This window comes from Anoplopoma fimbria, chromosome 12, assembly GCF_027596085.1.
Source record: "Anoplopoma fimbria isolate UVic2021 breed Golden Eagle Sablefish chromosome 12, Afim_UVic_2022, whole genome shotgun sequence".
NCBI lineage: Eukaryota > Metazoa > Chordata > Actinopteri > Perciformes > Anoplopomatidae > Anoplopoma > Anoplopoma fimbria.
In genome coordinates, this window is record NC_072460.1 from 24511857 (window position 1) to 24530011 (window position 18155).

An 18155-nucleotide genomic window follows, 5' to 3' on the forward strand; every position below is an offset into this window, starting at 1 on the left:
GGGAGAGAGTCTTGGCACTCCTCATCAATAAAGAATGAAGCAATTAAGCTAATCTCAGACTGAAGGTGCCCTTTCTCTTTTATACCTACCATATCTCTTCATGGAAACCAACAACTGGACTTCATACACTAACACACATGTTTGTTCTTTTGTCTTTGTGAGGGATGAAAAATGTACTACATCAACATTAAGACTAATCTTAATAGTAGGAATGACCGTTAAATGTCGACCTACTGCAAAATAAAAAGGAAAAGGGTCAATTAATCTATAAAAGAGCTTCCTCACAACCATGCAGTGAGCTCCAGGTCTGAAAAGTGAAGCCAATGCTGAAGTGCTTTAAAGCTGCATTCTCTCTACTGTCCATCAGGGGGCGACTCCTCTGGTTGTATAGAAGTCTATGAGAAAATGACTCTACTTCTCTCTTGATTTATTCCCTCAGTAAACATTGTAAACATGAGTTTATGGTCTCAATCTCTAGTTTCAAGTCTTCTTCAATACAGCATGATGTTCATTTAGTAAATGATGCTCCATTTAGAGTCAAACAGACCATAAAGCAGGGGATGCTTTAGGGCGGGGCTACTGGGATTGACAGGTTTCTACCAGAGCGGTGTTGAGTCTAGGAGTTGTCCATGTTAAAATGTACAAATGTATTATTAAGCATTCAATTGCACTTAACTTCACCCTCTTGTGTCATTTCCTGTTGCAAAAACCCAAGATGGCGATGGCCAAAAAACAAAGATGGCACTGCTGCGACGAGTCAAAGTGGTCGATTACTGGTTTGACAGAAAACAAACTGACGATACTGATATTCCATAAAAGCAGCTTCATATGGCCTTTGCTGCTTTTCTCTTTTTTATATTATTGAAAGTTGAATATTTTTATTTTCGTTTGCTTGGATGAACTTGTCCAACACACACCTGTAGAAGTAATGAATGAATTCATCAACACGATGCGGAGGAGAAGATAATATTGTCATGTTTTATACCTTTTTTTATTCATAATCAAGTTAATATTATTTGACATGTTTGCCTGTGTTTCTAGTGTTTTCTTGTCAGTTAGAAGTCCTGTGCATCCAGAGAACCTGACATCTCGTTGCTGTCTACCTTGCCCACCATGCAGCTCTGTCAACGTTGTAATTAGAAAACTTTAAATAGAATTGTACATCACTTTCTAATTCCTCGGCTCTCCCATATGCCCATACATCTGATTCGGATCTCCTCCTGTAGGTGACAAAATCCGGACTTAAGGAGACTTAAGACTTAAGTAGGCAAACTCTCATAAGCCGGCAAGGGATCCTGCTTGATTTTGACCCTGACTGGGTCAAAGGAAAAAGAAACAACAACAACAACCTAAAGGCATCACATTGATAGAAAAGCACTCCCACAACAACAAACAAATAAAAACATCACTCCACCAACGCCGATCCAACAATGGCCTCACTAAACCTGTTCAGCAATCCCCCAGACCTTTCTCTAAACACACAGAAACCGCCTCCTGCAAACTGACTCAACACACACCGGTGAAACCAACCATGATTGTCATACAGTACCACTGGTAACAGGATATTTCCCTGCTAAATGGCAAGATCTGCCCTTTTGAAGGGGACCCAAATAGTGGACGAACCTGACGATACAAAATGACTCTCCTCCATTGTGATTCCAGTCCCAAAAACCCAGGGTTGAAATGACTGGTTGTGTTTTTTGGCTAACACCAGGATAGTCTACACCAGAAGCAACACTAGACTTCCTCTAACCTTTAGGTGAGAAAACACTTCTCTATCTCCGCAATGACTGCTTCACCACAAACAGACTAAAACTCAACATTCTACCACAGTGAAGAACCAAGAAACTGTCCAGCTGGCTAAATAGTTCCACTTACTTTGTGTGTGTGTGTGTGTGTGTGTGTGTGTGTGTGTGTGTGTGTGTGTGTGTGTGTGTGTGTGTGTGTGTGTGTGTGTGTGTGTGTGTGTGTGTGTGTGTGCGTGTAGCTCTGAAGCTCAAGACAAGGTGTACCTGGTCACAAGAACAATGTCTAACTGGAGGACTTAGGACACTTAGAGCAAAGCAGGTAAATCCTCATAGCTCGTACGGATGCTCTGTCTGTACCACTCTCTCTCTCTCTCTCTCTCTCTCTCTCTCTCTCGTTTTCCCTTGTCTTGCCCTTTCCAGAAGGTCCTTTCCCTAAACCCCAGAGAGAGAGAGAGCGGGGGGGGAGGGAGGGGGCGGAGCCAGGGATGGCGAGGACGCGCTGGTAATCCGTGCGGTGACCCAGGTCAATTCAATTATCCTGTTTTCTTTCGCTGCGCGACGCGTGTGCCCATTTCACAGCCAACTCCCTTAATGCGCCCAGGATTAGCTTCTCTTACTTTTAATGATCTACCTATCGACGCCTTGGGCCCCGCGGCACACACACACACACACACACACACACACATAGACACTCAACACACACAGCTAAGTGTTTTTCATGTATTAGTTTTTAGTGTAATGGAGTTCACAAAACAATTCTGCAAGGCTGAGGATCAAGAGACACTTTTCTCAAAAAACAAACACGAGCGCTCGAGTGTGTTTGTGTTACCGTTTGCTTGTTTATGTGGGAGTGTATGTTACATAAACTGCAGTAAGGAGAGGATCGTATTATCCATCTGCATTTACCCAGGCTTCCCCTCACACCTCTCAAGATTTGAGATAATCACCTTAGGCCTAACACGTTAGTGTGGAAGCTCGCTAATCTCAAACCCGGAGGAGGCAAAAGAGGTCATTTTTATACCGGTGCACTTAAGAGGACGGCTGATATACACTGAAACATCCACAAAGGATTCAAAGTATTGAGTGCATGTGTACAGTAAAGTGTCACCTGGACGCTGTTGAACTTGAGTTCAACTAAAGTCAACACAGTTTGATGGATTTGCACGCCACTGCAGCCCTGCTGGTTAGACTGTGTCTTTTAAAAAAGAAGCCCAGATGAATTAGATCCTTGTTGAGTGTTGGGACAACACTCTCCCTTAACTATGTATTCTAACCTTATTATCTCACCAGTCATTCACTAATTACACGATTGGATAACTTAGAAGGCACCCGGCTCCGAAACTGCACCACCTCTGAGAAACTCTTAAGCCTAAAAGTCATCAAATCAGAACTACAAAGTCTTCTCGGAGACGGAAAGGCTTTCTTGTAGCCTAGCGTCCTATTCTGAGTTAATGCCACCTGTTTTTTTGACACTAAAATAATAATCTAAACCAACAAATCCGCTTTAAAACCAGTATTTGGCAACAGAGAACATACAGCTTGCTTTCACCGTCTCCGTTAGTCCGTTTGGCCCGCATCACATAAAATATTCAGCAGCACTTTCCAAAGACAGGAGACGGTAAAAAACAGGTTTGACTGTCTTACCTGGGATTTCCTGTCCGTTGTAGTTCCATCCAGCCACAGCCAGCATGGAGGGCAGAGGAGATCCAGGTCTACTGTCCCGGTCTCTCTCCCTGTCCCTCTCCCTGTCCCAGTTCCTCTCGGCCTGCTGGGTAATATGCCTGACGGTGTCCTTGTTCTTCCTGTTCTTCCTCCGCCCCGACCCCGACAGGGGTTGCCAGGAGCCCTCTCCGCCTCTTCCTCCGGCGGCCCCTCCGGCCCCTTGCTCCCCCTGGCTCTGGGCCGCCCCTCTGGGAGTGTCCCGTGGATGCGAGGAGGAGGCGGGCGACACCTGCTCCTCTTTGACGGTGACGGGCCTGTAGTCGTGCGGCCAGGCGGGCTGGGAGTCGTGGCAGGCGTCCTCCTGGCTCTCGTGGCTCTTCGGGGGTTCTTGGTCCTCCTTCCCGTACGTGCTGCCTCCCTCGTGGCAGCTGGCGATGGCCGAGTCCCCGGAGGAGTTGGCCGGGCTGGTGCGACGAGCCAGCCAAGGCGAGGTGCTGCGACCAGACATGATGGAGGCCAACGCTTCAGAAGCCATGCCCACGATCCCACCTCCTCCTCCAGCAGCTCCTCCACCTCCTCCTCCTAAACCCGCTCCGCCCCCTGTCCCTGTTATCCCCACCCCTCCTCCACCTCCTCCGCTTATGCCCGCGGCAGCGACCGCTCCCATCTCGAAGTCGGCCAGTTCGTCGGCCATCTCGGAGCGGATGCTGATGTCTAGCGCCGCCTTGATGAAGCTGTGGCAGGCCTGGACGATGTCGGTCATCTGCAGGTAGCTGGCGGCCGACATGACCTCGATCACGTTCTTGCTGGTGAGGGCGAGGTGCGCCGAGTACATGAAGTCCAGTATGGCTTTGAAGCCCGTCGCCGTGACGATGTCCAGGTGAGTGACTGTAGTCTGGTGGTGAGGCTCTGCCCCTTTTTTAACCTGGAGGATGAGAGAGATTATTCACAGCAGCTCTTCTTTAAACATCTCGTGCAGCAAAACCCGAAAAACAAAACTGAAAAACAACACACTCCCTTGACCCCCCCCCAAGGTGTAGCAGTCCCTTACCTGGCAGTAAAGAGTCTTGAAGTAGCGCGAGGAGCCCAGGAGGACATTCTTATGGGCCTTGAAGATCTTTCCGTCCACGATGACACAGGCGTCGCAGAGGATGCCGTGCTGCCTCTGCTCGTTGAGCTCTCTGAGGAGCTGACGGTAGTGAGAGGAGATCTCCATGTCCTCCTTCCTGTTGTTCATCTGTGTAGCTGAACAAAAGCCTCTCCTCCAAACGTCTGCTGGGAGACAAAGGAAGACAGTGAATTAGCGTAGTATCAAACAAATATTGTGCCGTTAAATGTAAAGTAAGGGGATTTGACATACAGTAAAGGAGCAATGAAATCTAAACCATTTTGTACATTTTTAATGAGAAAAAAAAAAAAGATTTCTCGCAATATATGCAAACATTTCTCTACTAAGTCCACACACTGTATGCGGTTCATGGATGTAGCATAGACAGATTAATTTTCACTTAAGGGGGGGAAAAAATGAGCAAATATAGCCGAACCACTTCTTTAAAGACGAGCTAGGGTATCTCAGTAACGACTGTGACATAAAAACAATGACATCAATAGAAACCACATCTCAACTGCTGTAGTTTGATGTCTAAAAACAGCCCAGTAACAAATAGTCAAAAATCTCTGTGTTTAAACCGTGTCTGACAGGTTCATTTGTGTGTGTGTGTGTGTGTGTGTGTGTGTGTGTGTGTGTGTGTGTGTGTGTGTGTGTGTGTGTGTGTGTGTGTGTGTGTGTGTGTGTGTGTGTAAAGAGAGAGAGTGTGTGTGTATGTATGTAAGCTCATTAAAAATGTCAGTTAAAAAGCGTAACACTTTCACAAAACAGTTGAGAGGGAGAAAAACACCTCATTTAGCACAAACCACTTTACCATTAAAAATGTATCAATAAATACAGCCTCAGTTCCATGTTATTCTTTTTCTTCATCTCTCCTTCGACTGTGAATTTTCAATCAACTGTCTAGTTAAGACGAAACAGTCACTTTTGAACCTTCACCTCTGCGTTTTTGATCTTGCGCAGTTCAGTCTGGGGTTGTGAACACGTTTTCTTTTCATGAAAACTACAAAGAAAAGATTCTTAATGGCAACTTGTGAAGCTGCTCAACTGTCAGTGAATGAAGATCCAAATATTCAGTATTCATCAGGCGACAAACTTCTGTTCTGTAGAAGTGAAGCCAATGCTGAAGTGTCTTAAACCTGAATTGTCTCTACTGTCCATCAGGGGCCGACTCCTCTGGTCGTATAGAAGTCTATGAGAAAATGACCCTACTTCTCACTTAACTTGACTTGATTTTAGGGCGGGGCTAGCTTGTGATTGACAGGTCACTTGAACCCTTTCACAGTGTTTGTTCAGTTCATGAAAGTTAATTGTAACATTTTGGTTGCTTAGAAATTTGACTACCGAAAACCAAGATGGCGATGGCCAAAAAACAAAACCGTGACGGTTAAAAACCAAGATGGCCATGGACAAAAAATGAGACGGTAATGGGTAGAAACTCAAATCGCAACTGTCAAAAACTGAAAATGGCAACGTACAAAAAACAAACTGTGACGGCCAAAAACCTAGTTGGCGAAGACCAAAAACCAAGATGGCAACGGCCCAAACCCAAGGTGGCGACGGACATAATCCAAGATGCTGACAGCAAAAAAACAAGGTGGAGACGTCAAAAACCAAGATGGTGGCAGTCCAAAAACCAAGATGCCGATGGCCAAAAAACAAATACGGTAAAGGCCAAAAACCACGACGTCAATGGCCAAATACCAAGATGGCGATGGCTTAAAACCAAGATGGCAACAGCCAAAGAAAACAAGATGGTGACGGCCAAAATGCCAAACTCAAGACTCAAATATGTAGTCCACAAACCAATGGGTGACGTCATAGTGACTACATCCACTAGTATATTGACAGGACTCACGAAGCTGTGACGTGGATACTGGCATATTCTATTGCTACTTTTACAAAACAACAGAGGAGCTCAAGGTTGTCATCCTGTGTTTTTTTTGTTCTGCTGTGTACAGGTTACATGACATACGAGAGCTCACACAACAGAAGGGGATGAAGTGAAGGCCACAGAGACAGGAGAGCAGAAAAAGACAAAGGAAGATATGAACATTGCTCTACAAGTTGAACCATTCGGTTGCAGAGACACAAGGAGAAACCGCTTAAACCCTTGCAAACACAAACACACACACACACAGAACATGAACACACACACACATAGGCAGTGCATTAGCCGGAGTATTAGCAGCCGCCGCTCCCGCTCTCGTCTCGGTGAGGGCTAAATCGCCGGGACGTGGAGTGTTACCAAACGCAGCAGTGATTTGTTTTGGGAACGCCACAGCTGTCAGCTCTCGTGGGCCACTCTGAGAGATGACAGCTCGGGTTGGCCAAGGTGACAGCGGCGTTTGCTCGGGGGGCCGGCACACTTCAGGTCGTGTTTAGCAAAGCTCTGCTCAACCTGATGGCTTGTAAGATCAGATAAATCCAACGGTGTCTCCCACGTCCGCTTGGACAAACACACCACCTATGAATGGTGGTGGACGGAGCAGTGGACGGAATGACGGCGACAACCGCTGAAAAAACCCTTCTCTTTTTTTCTCAAACACTTTGATGAATGTGTGGCTCACTCTCAAAGCACTTTGACTGGCGTGTATCTAAGTCATAGAGGTAGAGAACTGTGAGGAGGCGGAGGGAATGAGAGCGCAGAATAACAGTGTCCCTCAGAGTCTCAAAAGGCAACTTTTGACGCAAGTGTTTTTATCCTCCAGCTCACATGCTTCTTAGAAAAACATCCATTGGCGGTCTAACCTTGAGATATTCTTTTCTGCGTTGCCCTGATGGAGGTATTGAGAGTCTTCATCTCTCACCTTTCACCAGCTCCCCCTCCTCCTCTCCTTGCTATTCTTCTCTCAGGGCCACTGGCACATTCAGTTGTATAGCCCGCCGGTCTATAAGATAGGCTTCCTCTCAGAAACACATCCACAACACAGAAGAAGTCGTTTATTCCTTTTCCCTCAATATCTTTTTCTATTCCTCGCTTTTTTCCAGCCAATGTTGGATGGTGAAACACAGGGTCACTGCACAGCAAACGGCGGTCAGCAGAACCCATTTGGAAAAAAATTGCTACTGTAGCTCAAAAGAAGAAGTGAAAGAAAAAGCCAGTAACACACTAATCAACAGCTGGAATAAGACCACCATGGCCTCGCGTGTTACATGTGCTCGCTACATCCACCTCTGTCACCATCTGTTACAGTCCCAGTATCAGTAAGCAACACTAATGACAAGCACGCAATCTAACAAGCAACATGCTAATGACAGCGACGCCAAGGTGGATTTAAAGAGTTGGTTTTAGGCAAATCAAAGAAAAAAAACATTTGAAACATGACAAACAAGATGTCTGCCTCTGCTCCAATACAAGGTAAGTGAATGGAATTAAATATGTGATGCAGCATCTCTTTCAAGAAACAGTGCACTAAAAGTAGAGAAAAAATTGTTCTGTTTACCTCATCTAAATATCTCATCTAATCTGGAAAAATAAAACCAAAGCTAGCTAGAGAGCATCAAAAGCGAGCGTGCAAATATGTATATTGTGAAATAACTCTTTTATGAAGTAAAACACAAACTTGTAACTAAAAAAATGTAACTACTCAGTGTGTGAGATATATATATATATAAGTCTGTTAACTGGGATTAAAGTTCATTGGTGTAAACTTTTCTGCGCTTTAATGCGTGTCCAAAGAGCTAATGATAATGTCAGGGCGGTGCTGCACTCTGATACATGAGGGCCATGTGTCAAGGGGAGTATTGCGATTTTCCGGCGAGCATGCCGATATGAGTTTGTGTGTATGTGGCGTGAACGTGCGGCAACGATTGCACCCAAAGACATGTTAAATGGTGCCTCAAATTTAACAAAAACAATGATCAGTGAAGGGTGAAACGACAGCAGAGGACTGAGAGAAAGAACGAGAGAGGGAAAGGTCTAATCAGATTTATTGCTTCAACAGACTCAGAGAGACATACTGAGTCAGTAGTTAGGCAGAGAAGGGGAACTTTAATGGAGTGCGCTTTGACCTCTAAACTCTCTGCTCGCCTAATTGGCTTGTTTAATTTCAGCATGTCCAATTCCCTCCAGTCAAAGACCCCTTTTCCAGAGGAGCCAATCCCGACTACAGCGCACAAAAACACCCATACAAAAAACCTCTCCAGTATTCATCCTGGCTTTTCCTTTTCAATTCTCTTTTTATTGAGATAAATAAGCAAATATCCACCAAATGTTTCATCAAATCGTATTCCTTTTTTATACATAGAAAATAACATATTTAACAAAAAAGACTGTTTTCAGCATACTAGTCATTCCGCACATTTACTTATTACAAGGGTATCTCAAATGAAGCAATCTGATTGGTTCATAGCCGTGACGTCTTATTACTTTGCACCTTCGGTATCACTCCGCATCCATGAAAAAAAACGATACGCTGGTTGCTTAGCGACAGGGTCACATTTACTTCCGCCAACAGGTTACGAATCATAAGTTAGCGGCTATAACCAGGTGTTAACATTTAAGTTTAACATTTATAAAGGGGTCGATTAAACGTTGTCGGTCATACTACCAGTCAGTATTTTAGGCTTTATCAGCCAAATAAAATGAAATAAAACAAAAAAACTCAAATAAATAAAAATGCTAAATGTTTCTATTCTTTCCACTCTTTTTTACTCATGTACTTGTATCCATCCCGAACAATACATTTTTAATTATGTTGGAAACCATCATCCTTTCCCTAGCTGTTATTCTCTATTTCTGTGCAAATACATGAAAATGAAATACATGAAATGCAAAAAAATGTCTTGTATGTGCATGCACGCTTGGCCAATAAAGCTGATTCTGATTCTGTCTTTTCATTCCTCAGAGACCTTCTCCATCTCCCCCCTTGAGCTTAGACCATCACCAGGACCAAAACTGTCTCCCGACACAATGTGAGTACAGCCTTGATTTATACCTCACTTTTTTTTTTTCTCCAAATATACACTTGACACAAGATGGGAAAGTAAGATAAAATGAATTTGTCAAACAAAAAAGTATAGAGAGAAAGAGAGAGAGAGAGAGAGAGAGGCAGAGCTTTCTGTGTCTCATCCAAAGCATTGCTCTAGCAGTCTCACCAAGGCTACAGAATCTAAAGCTTGCTTTCAGGATGTCACAGAGCAGAAAAAAAGCTTTTCATCACTCTATGAAATTTCACCATGAAAAAAAAAACCAAGGAAAAAGTCATCAGGAGGCAGGCTGACAGTCTGTGAGCGCTTATTTGTGGTCCGAGATGATTGTTTCAGTAAAGCATGCCACCAGAGCTCCAAGTCCCTGTCACCCTTCTGAGGCCAAATCAAAAGTGACGGTCCTCCTTAACCCCCCCTCTTTCGCTCACACAAAAACAAACACACACACACACACACACACAAGATCGAGAGCCCCATTCCCCTCAAAACACACAAACACACACAAACCCCTGCCCCTTAATACACAAGCACATGCATGGCCCTAAAACACACACACGTTCACACGCTTAGCAGAGCCGTCATGGCGTCACACCCGGTTTGTCCTGGTCGCATCAAAGCAAAGTCACTTTAGGCCCCGGCCAGACGACTAAAGAGATGAGACGTGTGATGGAGTGAGAGAATGGGGCTTCCTCCTTTTTTTCTCCTAATGCGGCTTGTCCCTCCGAGCCACTTCTCTGCCTCCTTGACCGCACAGGACCGTGGGTAGACGGGGCGCAAGGTCCTTCTGGATCAGAGGCAGGGCCATACTTTGTTTGTACGGTGGTTTAACGTAGACGGCTTTCACATTAGGGCTCTTGCTGTGATTTTTCTCGTGAGGTATTTGTACATCACACCAGATGAAGATGTTACAACATGTGAGACATCTTCACACGGAGCGAATATGTGATTACACACCATAATTTGTCAAATGAAAGTCACTTTTCTCTTCGGTAAACTGGCTGCAGGTTCCTTCATGGGTGTTAGCAAACGCACACTCAGTTGTATTTATTTTAAATTAAGGGATTTCCAGTTGGTCAGGGCAAATTATAATTTAGTGGCCGGTGTGCTGCTTGCAAAATTGCCACCCTAAGCTAATCACTCTACATTCAAATTGTGGCCCTCTGCTCAACGAATGTAACAGTTCTGCTCATTATTTGATAAAAAGACTCTGGTTGGACGAGCATGTCAAACTCCAGCTCACAGAGCCCCCTGTGCTGGCTGTGAAATAATTAAATAAATCCCATTAATAAATAAAGAGGAATAAGCTGATAACATCTGAAAAGAAACATTTAACGTGCAGACTGAACTTGTATCTGCTCATACAAAAAATACCAAAGCTTATGAGCATTTTTTGTAATGTTTTATCAGCATTTCTGCACAAATCCATTTATATATTAAAAATCAAATGCCCATGAGCAATGTGAAAGTGGTCGCTCTAGTAGGAGACAACAGATCACCTCTAGTCCGTATCAGCTCTACTGATGTTTTAGCTCCTTTCAGCTAATTTTTGGTTTTATGTACAGCAACCAGGCAGTAACTTCCGGTTCTGAAAAGTGAAGTCTATACTGACTCCTCTAGTTGTATAGAAGTCTATGAGAAAATGACTCTACTTCTCTCTTGATTTATTCCCTCAGTAAACATTGTAAACATGAGTTTATGGTCTCAATCTCTAGTTTCAAGTCTTCTTCAATACAGCATGATGTTCATTTAGTAAATGATGCTCCATTTAGAGTCAAACAGACCATAAAGCAGGGGATGCTTTAGGGCGGGGCTACCTTGTGATTGACATGTCGCTACCGCGGCGTTGTCTGGTCTGGGAGTTGTCCGTGTTTTTTTTAAAACTTTAATACTTTCATAGTGTGTTTTCATTTGATCGAAGTTCATTGAAACACTGTACTGTTTGACTTGTCTAAGCACAATGCTGCAATAAATCATCATTCTTTATACCGACACATTATCGCTCCATCTCATCTAAACTTTAAAGGATCGTATACTAGCAGTGAATTCCCTCCTTTTCACATCTCTACTTTTGTCTTGGCTCCCGTCGTTTAAAATCAGCAGGAAGGACGCAGTAAAAAACTGGCCGGAGATTGAAGAAGTGAATGATTGTGAAGAGGAAGGAGGGGGGGATATCAAGAATATCAGAATGCGGCAGCCAAGAGTTGGCATTTATGTTGTCAACCGCCTCATGCTTCAGCTACAACATTGCATCAGTTAAACCAAAAAAGCAACTTGTTTCTAGTATCAACTCGTACCAGAACACTGCCGTATCATAGCAGGCAGATTCTGTGGGAAAGGTCTGCACTAAATGAATTATGTATTATGTAAAGCTTTCAAAACAAAGTGAAATAAACGATGTTAGCCTCAAGAAAAAGATTAAGAGAATCTCCAACGTTATATGCTAATATCTATGACAAATTAAAAACGCACAGGGAGAAAGAATTGGTTTGCTTGCAAGTGGACATTTTCCCATATAATGAGAAAAAATAGTGTGGGTAAGAAATGACAGCCTGCGTAAGTTGAATTAAAATGATATTCTGCTGGACAATGGAGGCACTGTTCTTCAAGTACATGACAGTATGATCGAGCACAGCCATTACTGTACGTCCCGTGTAAAATCTACTAGTACTACTACTTAAGAATATAAGAATGTTGTATTATATAATCCTGAATGTGTGATAAATGTTACGAACGTAAACCAAACATGCAAGTATGAGGCCCATGAAAGGTCGCTATGAACACAGGATAAGGTGGAGCAAAGTGAAAACCAGAGAAAAAGGTGAAAACAGATTTAAAAAAAAGAAAAAGAGATAAGGCAGAAACGAAGAGATGGTAAGGCTGGAGAGATGGAGACAGAAGATAGAAAAAGGGGGGAGACAGGAAGAGAGGGGAGAGTGACTCAGGCAGCCAATATTTTTTAAACAGCTTTGCTTCCACTCAACTGGGCATCAAGGCCATTATCCCGGGGTTAATCCCCAATCCGACGGAGCTGGCAGCCTTCCGGGACAAGCCAGGGTGGCAGCCCATCAACAAGGCAGGCACGGACAAAAATAACGCACACATACTCACACATGTGCACGTTGCACACATGCACACACAGCCAGACACAGGCAGGCAAGCAAACTGCAATTAGAAATAAAAAAATAACACATCATAGCTGTTACCTGTGAATGTCTCGTTCATAGCCTCTTAGTCTTTTGTTTTCTTTTGGGAGTAAGAAATTCATGTTTTTCTGTCATTTTCTCTTCTTTCTACCTCACTGCACTTGTTCCTGTCTTCAGTATTCCTCGTTCCATTTATCCCACAACCTCCATCTGTCCACCTTTTATCTCCTCCTTCTTGCCCACCAGCAGCTCTAATCACGCCACATTTTGTGCCTCCACCTCTCTCTCTCCCTTTCTCCGTCCGCTCTCTCTGTTTCTTTGGCCGGAGTCCAAGGAGTCAAGGTGGAGGAAGAGATTGACTCAAAGAAGGATAGCCATGTCATGTGGAGTGGGACCAAAGAGGATCCAGGAGGCTTATGGGGACTTAGCGCTACTCCCTTCATCCTTTTCTCTCTCTCTCCCCCCCTCAACCCCCTCTTCCAAGCACCACCCGAAAACAATACCTGGACCCTCCGCGTCTAAACTGTACACCTGAAGACCTCCGTGCAGCTCATCGAGCCATTTTTGCACGTCCACATTCAGTGTACCAGCCAAAAGATCTGCCCCTATAAGCCTCCCGTCCGGCTTACGACACTTACTTTGTACAATTCGGAAGCTCCGAGCCTTCTGACACCTGGTCCTCTCACCTTCACCCACACAGGTGTTGATCCTATAGTGATCCAAAGGAAATCCAAGCATAGCAAAGGATGGACTGGGATCATCCCTGAGCGACAAGAAAATAAATGTGACACTAAGACGTTGATGGTGATGTCCTTTAGCCTGAGTGTCCACTTCACCTCAAGACCCTCCAATGACCTACACCCATACATAGTGGGTGCCCTTCCAGTGGAGAAAACATGATAAATTGCCCTTGAGGGTGCCCTTCTCTTGGATAGAACATGATAAATGCCCTCTTGGATGCAATTTCAGTAGAGAAAACATGATGATTTGCCCTATAGGGTATCCTTCGATGGGAAAAAAGACAAATGCAGTGCCCTAATAGGTGCCCTTCAATAGAGAAAACGAGATGCAGTTACTTAAAGGGTGCCCTTAACTAGATAAAAGAAGATGTATTGAACTAATAGGTGCTCTTAAATGGAGAAAACAAGATGCATTGCACTTATAGGTGTCCTTAAGTGGAGAAAACAGGTTGCAGGGCCATATCGGCAGCCCTACATGCTAGAGAACTGTGCGCTGTTGCACTTTTTTTTTTTGACACCCCCTACTCTACAGCCTGAGTTCACCATAACATTTGACATATCAAGAGCTTAAGGAAGAGTGTGATATCACCTCATCTACCTGTGTCTCTGTTTGTCTTTTCTTCTCGGTGTCTTCCTCCTCCACACGCGTGAACATGTGCCTGTACGTGTGTGTGGTTTCTGGGCTATCTTTCTCTCTAGGCCCCTAAGCCTGCTATGTCTCCCATGGTAACTCCCTGACTGACGACCCGGGGCTTAGCCTAAATTCTCTCTCTATTAAAAGCTGTGAAATGCAAATAATGAAACATCTCATTACCACTGTCGGAGAACCCAAGATGAAAAGGGGGAGGGGGGGAGCGGGAGAGGGGCGGACGAGGAGGACTGTTAGACAACGAAGCGGCATGAGAAAGAAGGTGATATACGGGAGGGAGGGAGAACCGGAAATAAAGGAGTGGAACAAGAGGAGGAAAGGATGGGAGAAGAGAAAAAGGAGGGAGAAAGGGGAGGGGAAGGGAGAGAGAGGTGAAGGCACGGGAACAGATAGCCAGACAGTGAGTCTTTTGTTTGATATGTGTTGCCGTTAACATGGAGGGCAGCTAGGATGGGCCACCTATGCAAACAGGGGTGGAGTCCTGCATGAACGGAGCTGTGAGTTAGTGTCAAACAATCAGCAGCTTATCTTCTCCGTACTAACGTTAGGTGTGAAAACAGCTGTAGTGCAACCACAAGTAATGTATGTGCAAAAAAGAATATGTGGTCAGTGTATATATGTATGTGGGTTGATTGATCATTGTATTATGCCCCAAGAGGATTATTAGTTGCAGAGTTTTACTTTTTAATCTTCACACCCTCTATCATTAATCACCTCAGAACCAGCTAAACAAAAATAGCAAAACTCTACTCTCCCATAATAACTCAGGGTTAAATGCAATTTTTAAGACAGGAAAGGGGCTTCTCGTATGAAAAACATATCTGTGTGGTACAGGGAAGTGAAATCACCGACAGGAAGTGTCTGTATTTGGTTGTGCAGGTGGGTGGAGATTGGCAGTAGTGGTGTTGGTGGTGGATTGCATGTGACAATCTCCAGGTTTCATCACTCCAGCAGTTTGGACACTCATCTGCTGATGTACAAACCCCTGATATCATGAGGGAATTCATGGAGGAGGAGTGTCTAAGGTGTGACATTGTCTAATAGCGAGATTAGTGTCTGACTTCTGGGAATTGAATGTGTTGGTGGGTTTTCGTTTCTGGTAACAGATGCATCATGTCTATTTTTTAACAGTTACATGAACGAAACTCAACTTGGACTGATTTGATGTTGGTGACCTAACGTCTGTCCCATTCCCGTGAACGCAATTTCTCAAGCTAATTTCTTTCAGATTTCGCAAAAACGTCCACTTTCACTCGAGGATGAACTCATCAGAATTTGGTGGTCAAAAATCACTGTAAACTTGGGCTGTGAGAAAAAACCTTTTAGGAAAATTGTATTGAATATGGAGTCCTATCTGCTTTGTTAACTGTGAACACCAAATAGATTTTGCAAACTGACTTTCTAGTTCAGTTTGTTCCATACTGTGTGTATACTGTACCGTACCGTACAGTATACACACAAAAGTATGTGGACACCAAGACGTTACACCCATTCGTGATCAGTGGACGTCTCATCTCAAAACTATGAGCGGTATCAACATGCTGCTGCATCAGCCTCCACTCTTCTGGGAGGGTTTTTTACACAAAATGTTAGAACTTGGCTGCAGGGATGTTGGCTCGCAGTCCGTGTTCCAGTTCATCCCAAAGGTGTTCCATGGGCTTGAGTGTGAGTGCCAGTGAAGTAAAAAAAACAACAACAACATATCTTTGTCGTGTTGAAACAGGACTGGGCCCTTCTGAAAGTAGAAGCAGCAAAATTGGAAGCTCAGTATTATGAAATATCAAAGTATGCTGAAGTTTAAGCTACCTTACTATAAAACCCCAGACCTGAGGTAAACACAAACTGCAGGCTGAATTTAGACAGGCCTGTCCACATACATTTGGCAAGATGATGTAAGTTATTTTTCTGCACAATAAAGGATTATAATCATAGACTGTATATAGGTATTGGACGTAGTCATCATGACGTCACCCATCACAGTTTTGAAGCCCGACAGTTCGGCAATTTCGCCGTCGCCATCTTGGATTACGGCCGTTGCCATGTTGTTTCTTATGCAGTTAATGAACGGAGTTTACCATATTTGGTGTGCTATGGAGTCAATCACAGTGAGCCCGCCCTAAATCATACCCTGCTTTATGATCTATTTGACTCTAAATGGACCATAATTTACTAAACGCACATCATGCTGTATTGAAGAAGACTTAAAACTAGAGATTGAGACTTTTGTTATTTACACAACACAAAAAAATCCTTGAATTATATTCTCCCTTGCCCTCCCAAGTTTCATTTCATTTTTTTGTCCTTTTTCGAATCTCAGTTCTGTTTTGAAAAGTACCAAATGGATTTGTGGCGCAAGTGACGATGATGACAATAAAAAGGGTACAGATTCGCTCAAAACCCACCGTGATCTCTGTCTCAATGCCAATGAGCCACTTAGAGAGTGTGTATGTGTGTGTTCGGGTGTCCAGACCCTTTCATAGGCCTTAAAGGTACAGTGAGTAGCATTAAGAAATGAAATATAATATTAATAATCACCTAAAACTAAGAATAGTTGTGTTTCCGTTAGCGTTGTCCTCGACCAAAGACATTGCTGGACGACTTATCCATTCACATCTATAAATAATATAATAAACAACTAATGGACTAAAGAAATCTTAGTCCACTAAGACCAAAAGACAGATTAGAAGACTAATCGACTAATGTGGGAAGCCATAGGTTTTCTTACTTTAGAATGAGCCATTTATATCTACATACAGAGCGAGGCCTGTCACGAAGCCGGTCTACAGAAGCCCATGAGGGACAAACCAAACGATGGCTCTAGATAGGAGGCATTCTAGTTTTTCACGCTCTCTCCTCGGCCACCGTAGTTCTCCTACACGCTTGGCACACAGGAGAAGTTTCAGTTAGACCGCTAGATGCCGTCAAATCCCCCACACTGCACCTTTTAACACAAAACCTGTCCGAGCAAAAAACAAAAAAAGAACTGTCACGACTCAGCTAGACACGACCGTACATGACTGTACCTCACTGACAGCCTGATCCCGAGCTGTTTAAAACTGCAGCCACCAGCTACAAAGGCCTCAGACCAGAACACACGAATCGAAAGAGTGAACAGTGTGGGGGGGGGAAATGAAACAAAAGGTTGCCATGAGGAAGAAAATGTAAAAAAAGAAAGAACATGTGGCACAGCAAAACCTAAAGGAACACGTGTCTGAACTGTCTGTGGACTAAAAAACTAATTGTTGTTTGTTAAAATGTGTGGTTTCTGAATGTGCAAGTGAATGACTGAATGATGGTGACTCACTGCTGCTGGTGGCCAGTTGCTATCTGGTGCCGAGGCGGGTGTCCAGAGAGTGTGTGTCTCTGTGTATGTGTGTGTGTGTGTGTGTGTGTGTGTGTGTGTGTGTGTGTGTGTGTGTGTGTGTGTGTGTGTGTGTGTGTGTGTGCGAGTAACTTGGCGTGACTGTCGCTCTGTCAGACGGCAAACAGAGGCATCTCTCTCAAATCCGCACTGGGCCGAGGCTTACAATGAACTCATGCAAAGAGGGGAGCAAAAAAAAAGCCCGGGCTTAAGTGTGTACTCGCAAGGACAACAGGCGCACCCTCCAACCCTCCAACCCCCCCACCCCCCTGAGTAAATATTAAGAGAGACTTCACTCCCGGCTAATCTAATTCACAAACACTCCAGAGCGGGCACAAACAAGGAAAAGACACATAATTTAACTACATTAACTTGGCCCTCCACACGCAACGTTTCACTTATAACTTACCAGCGTTCCCCTTCCACGTACAACAACCGAGCACCACAGAGATTTACATATAGATAGAGAAGTGTTTATGAAAATGAAAAAAACACATTTGTGTATAATAGCCCAAGGCTGCGTTGTCACTCATCAAGCTGATCAAAAAAGCAGCAACCATACAACACCGATGAATCTCAGAGCGCTTTTTTTTTTTTTTTTTTTTTTTGCGAATCTGTCCTTCAACAGTAGGGAAAAGAGGAGGTGAGATAAAGGGAGAGAAATCAAGGAGGAGAGGAGAGGAGCATCTAAATATAGAGAGACTCGCGTTTCTTTTTTGGAGTCAGAAAAGAGACAGTGAAGGGTAAGAAAGAGGGAGGGAGACGGGGGGGGGATGCTAGAAGGAAGAGATGGGGGGGACAAATGAAGCAAT

At 44.0% G+C, this 18155-nt stretch overlaps 1 protein-coding gene across 1 annotated transcript in view; it reads right to left on the reverse strand.

The window, feature by feature from the left end:
* zbtb46 (zinc finger and BTB domain containing 46) overlaps window positions 1-18155 on the reverse strand; it is a 64482-nt gene that overhangs the window by 33425 nt on the left and 12902 nt on the right. Inside the window, 2 exon segments of the mRNA XM_054609137.1 lie at window positions 3393-4335; window positions 4462-4682. Coding sequence (XP_054465112.1) covers window positions 3393-4335; window positions 4462-4647 — 1129 coding nt within the window. The 5' untranslated portion in view covers window positions 4648-4682.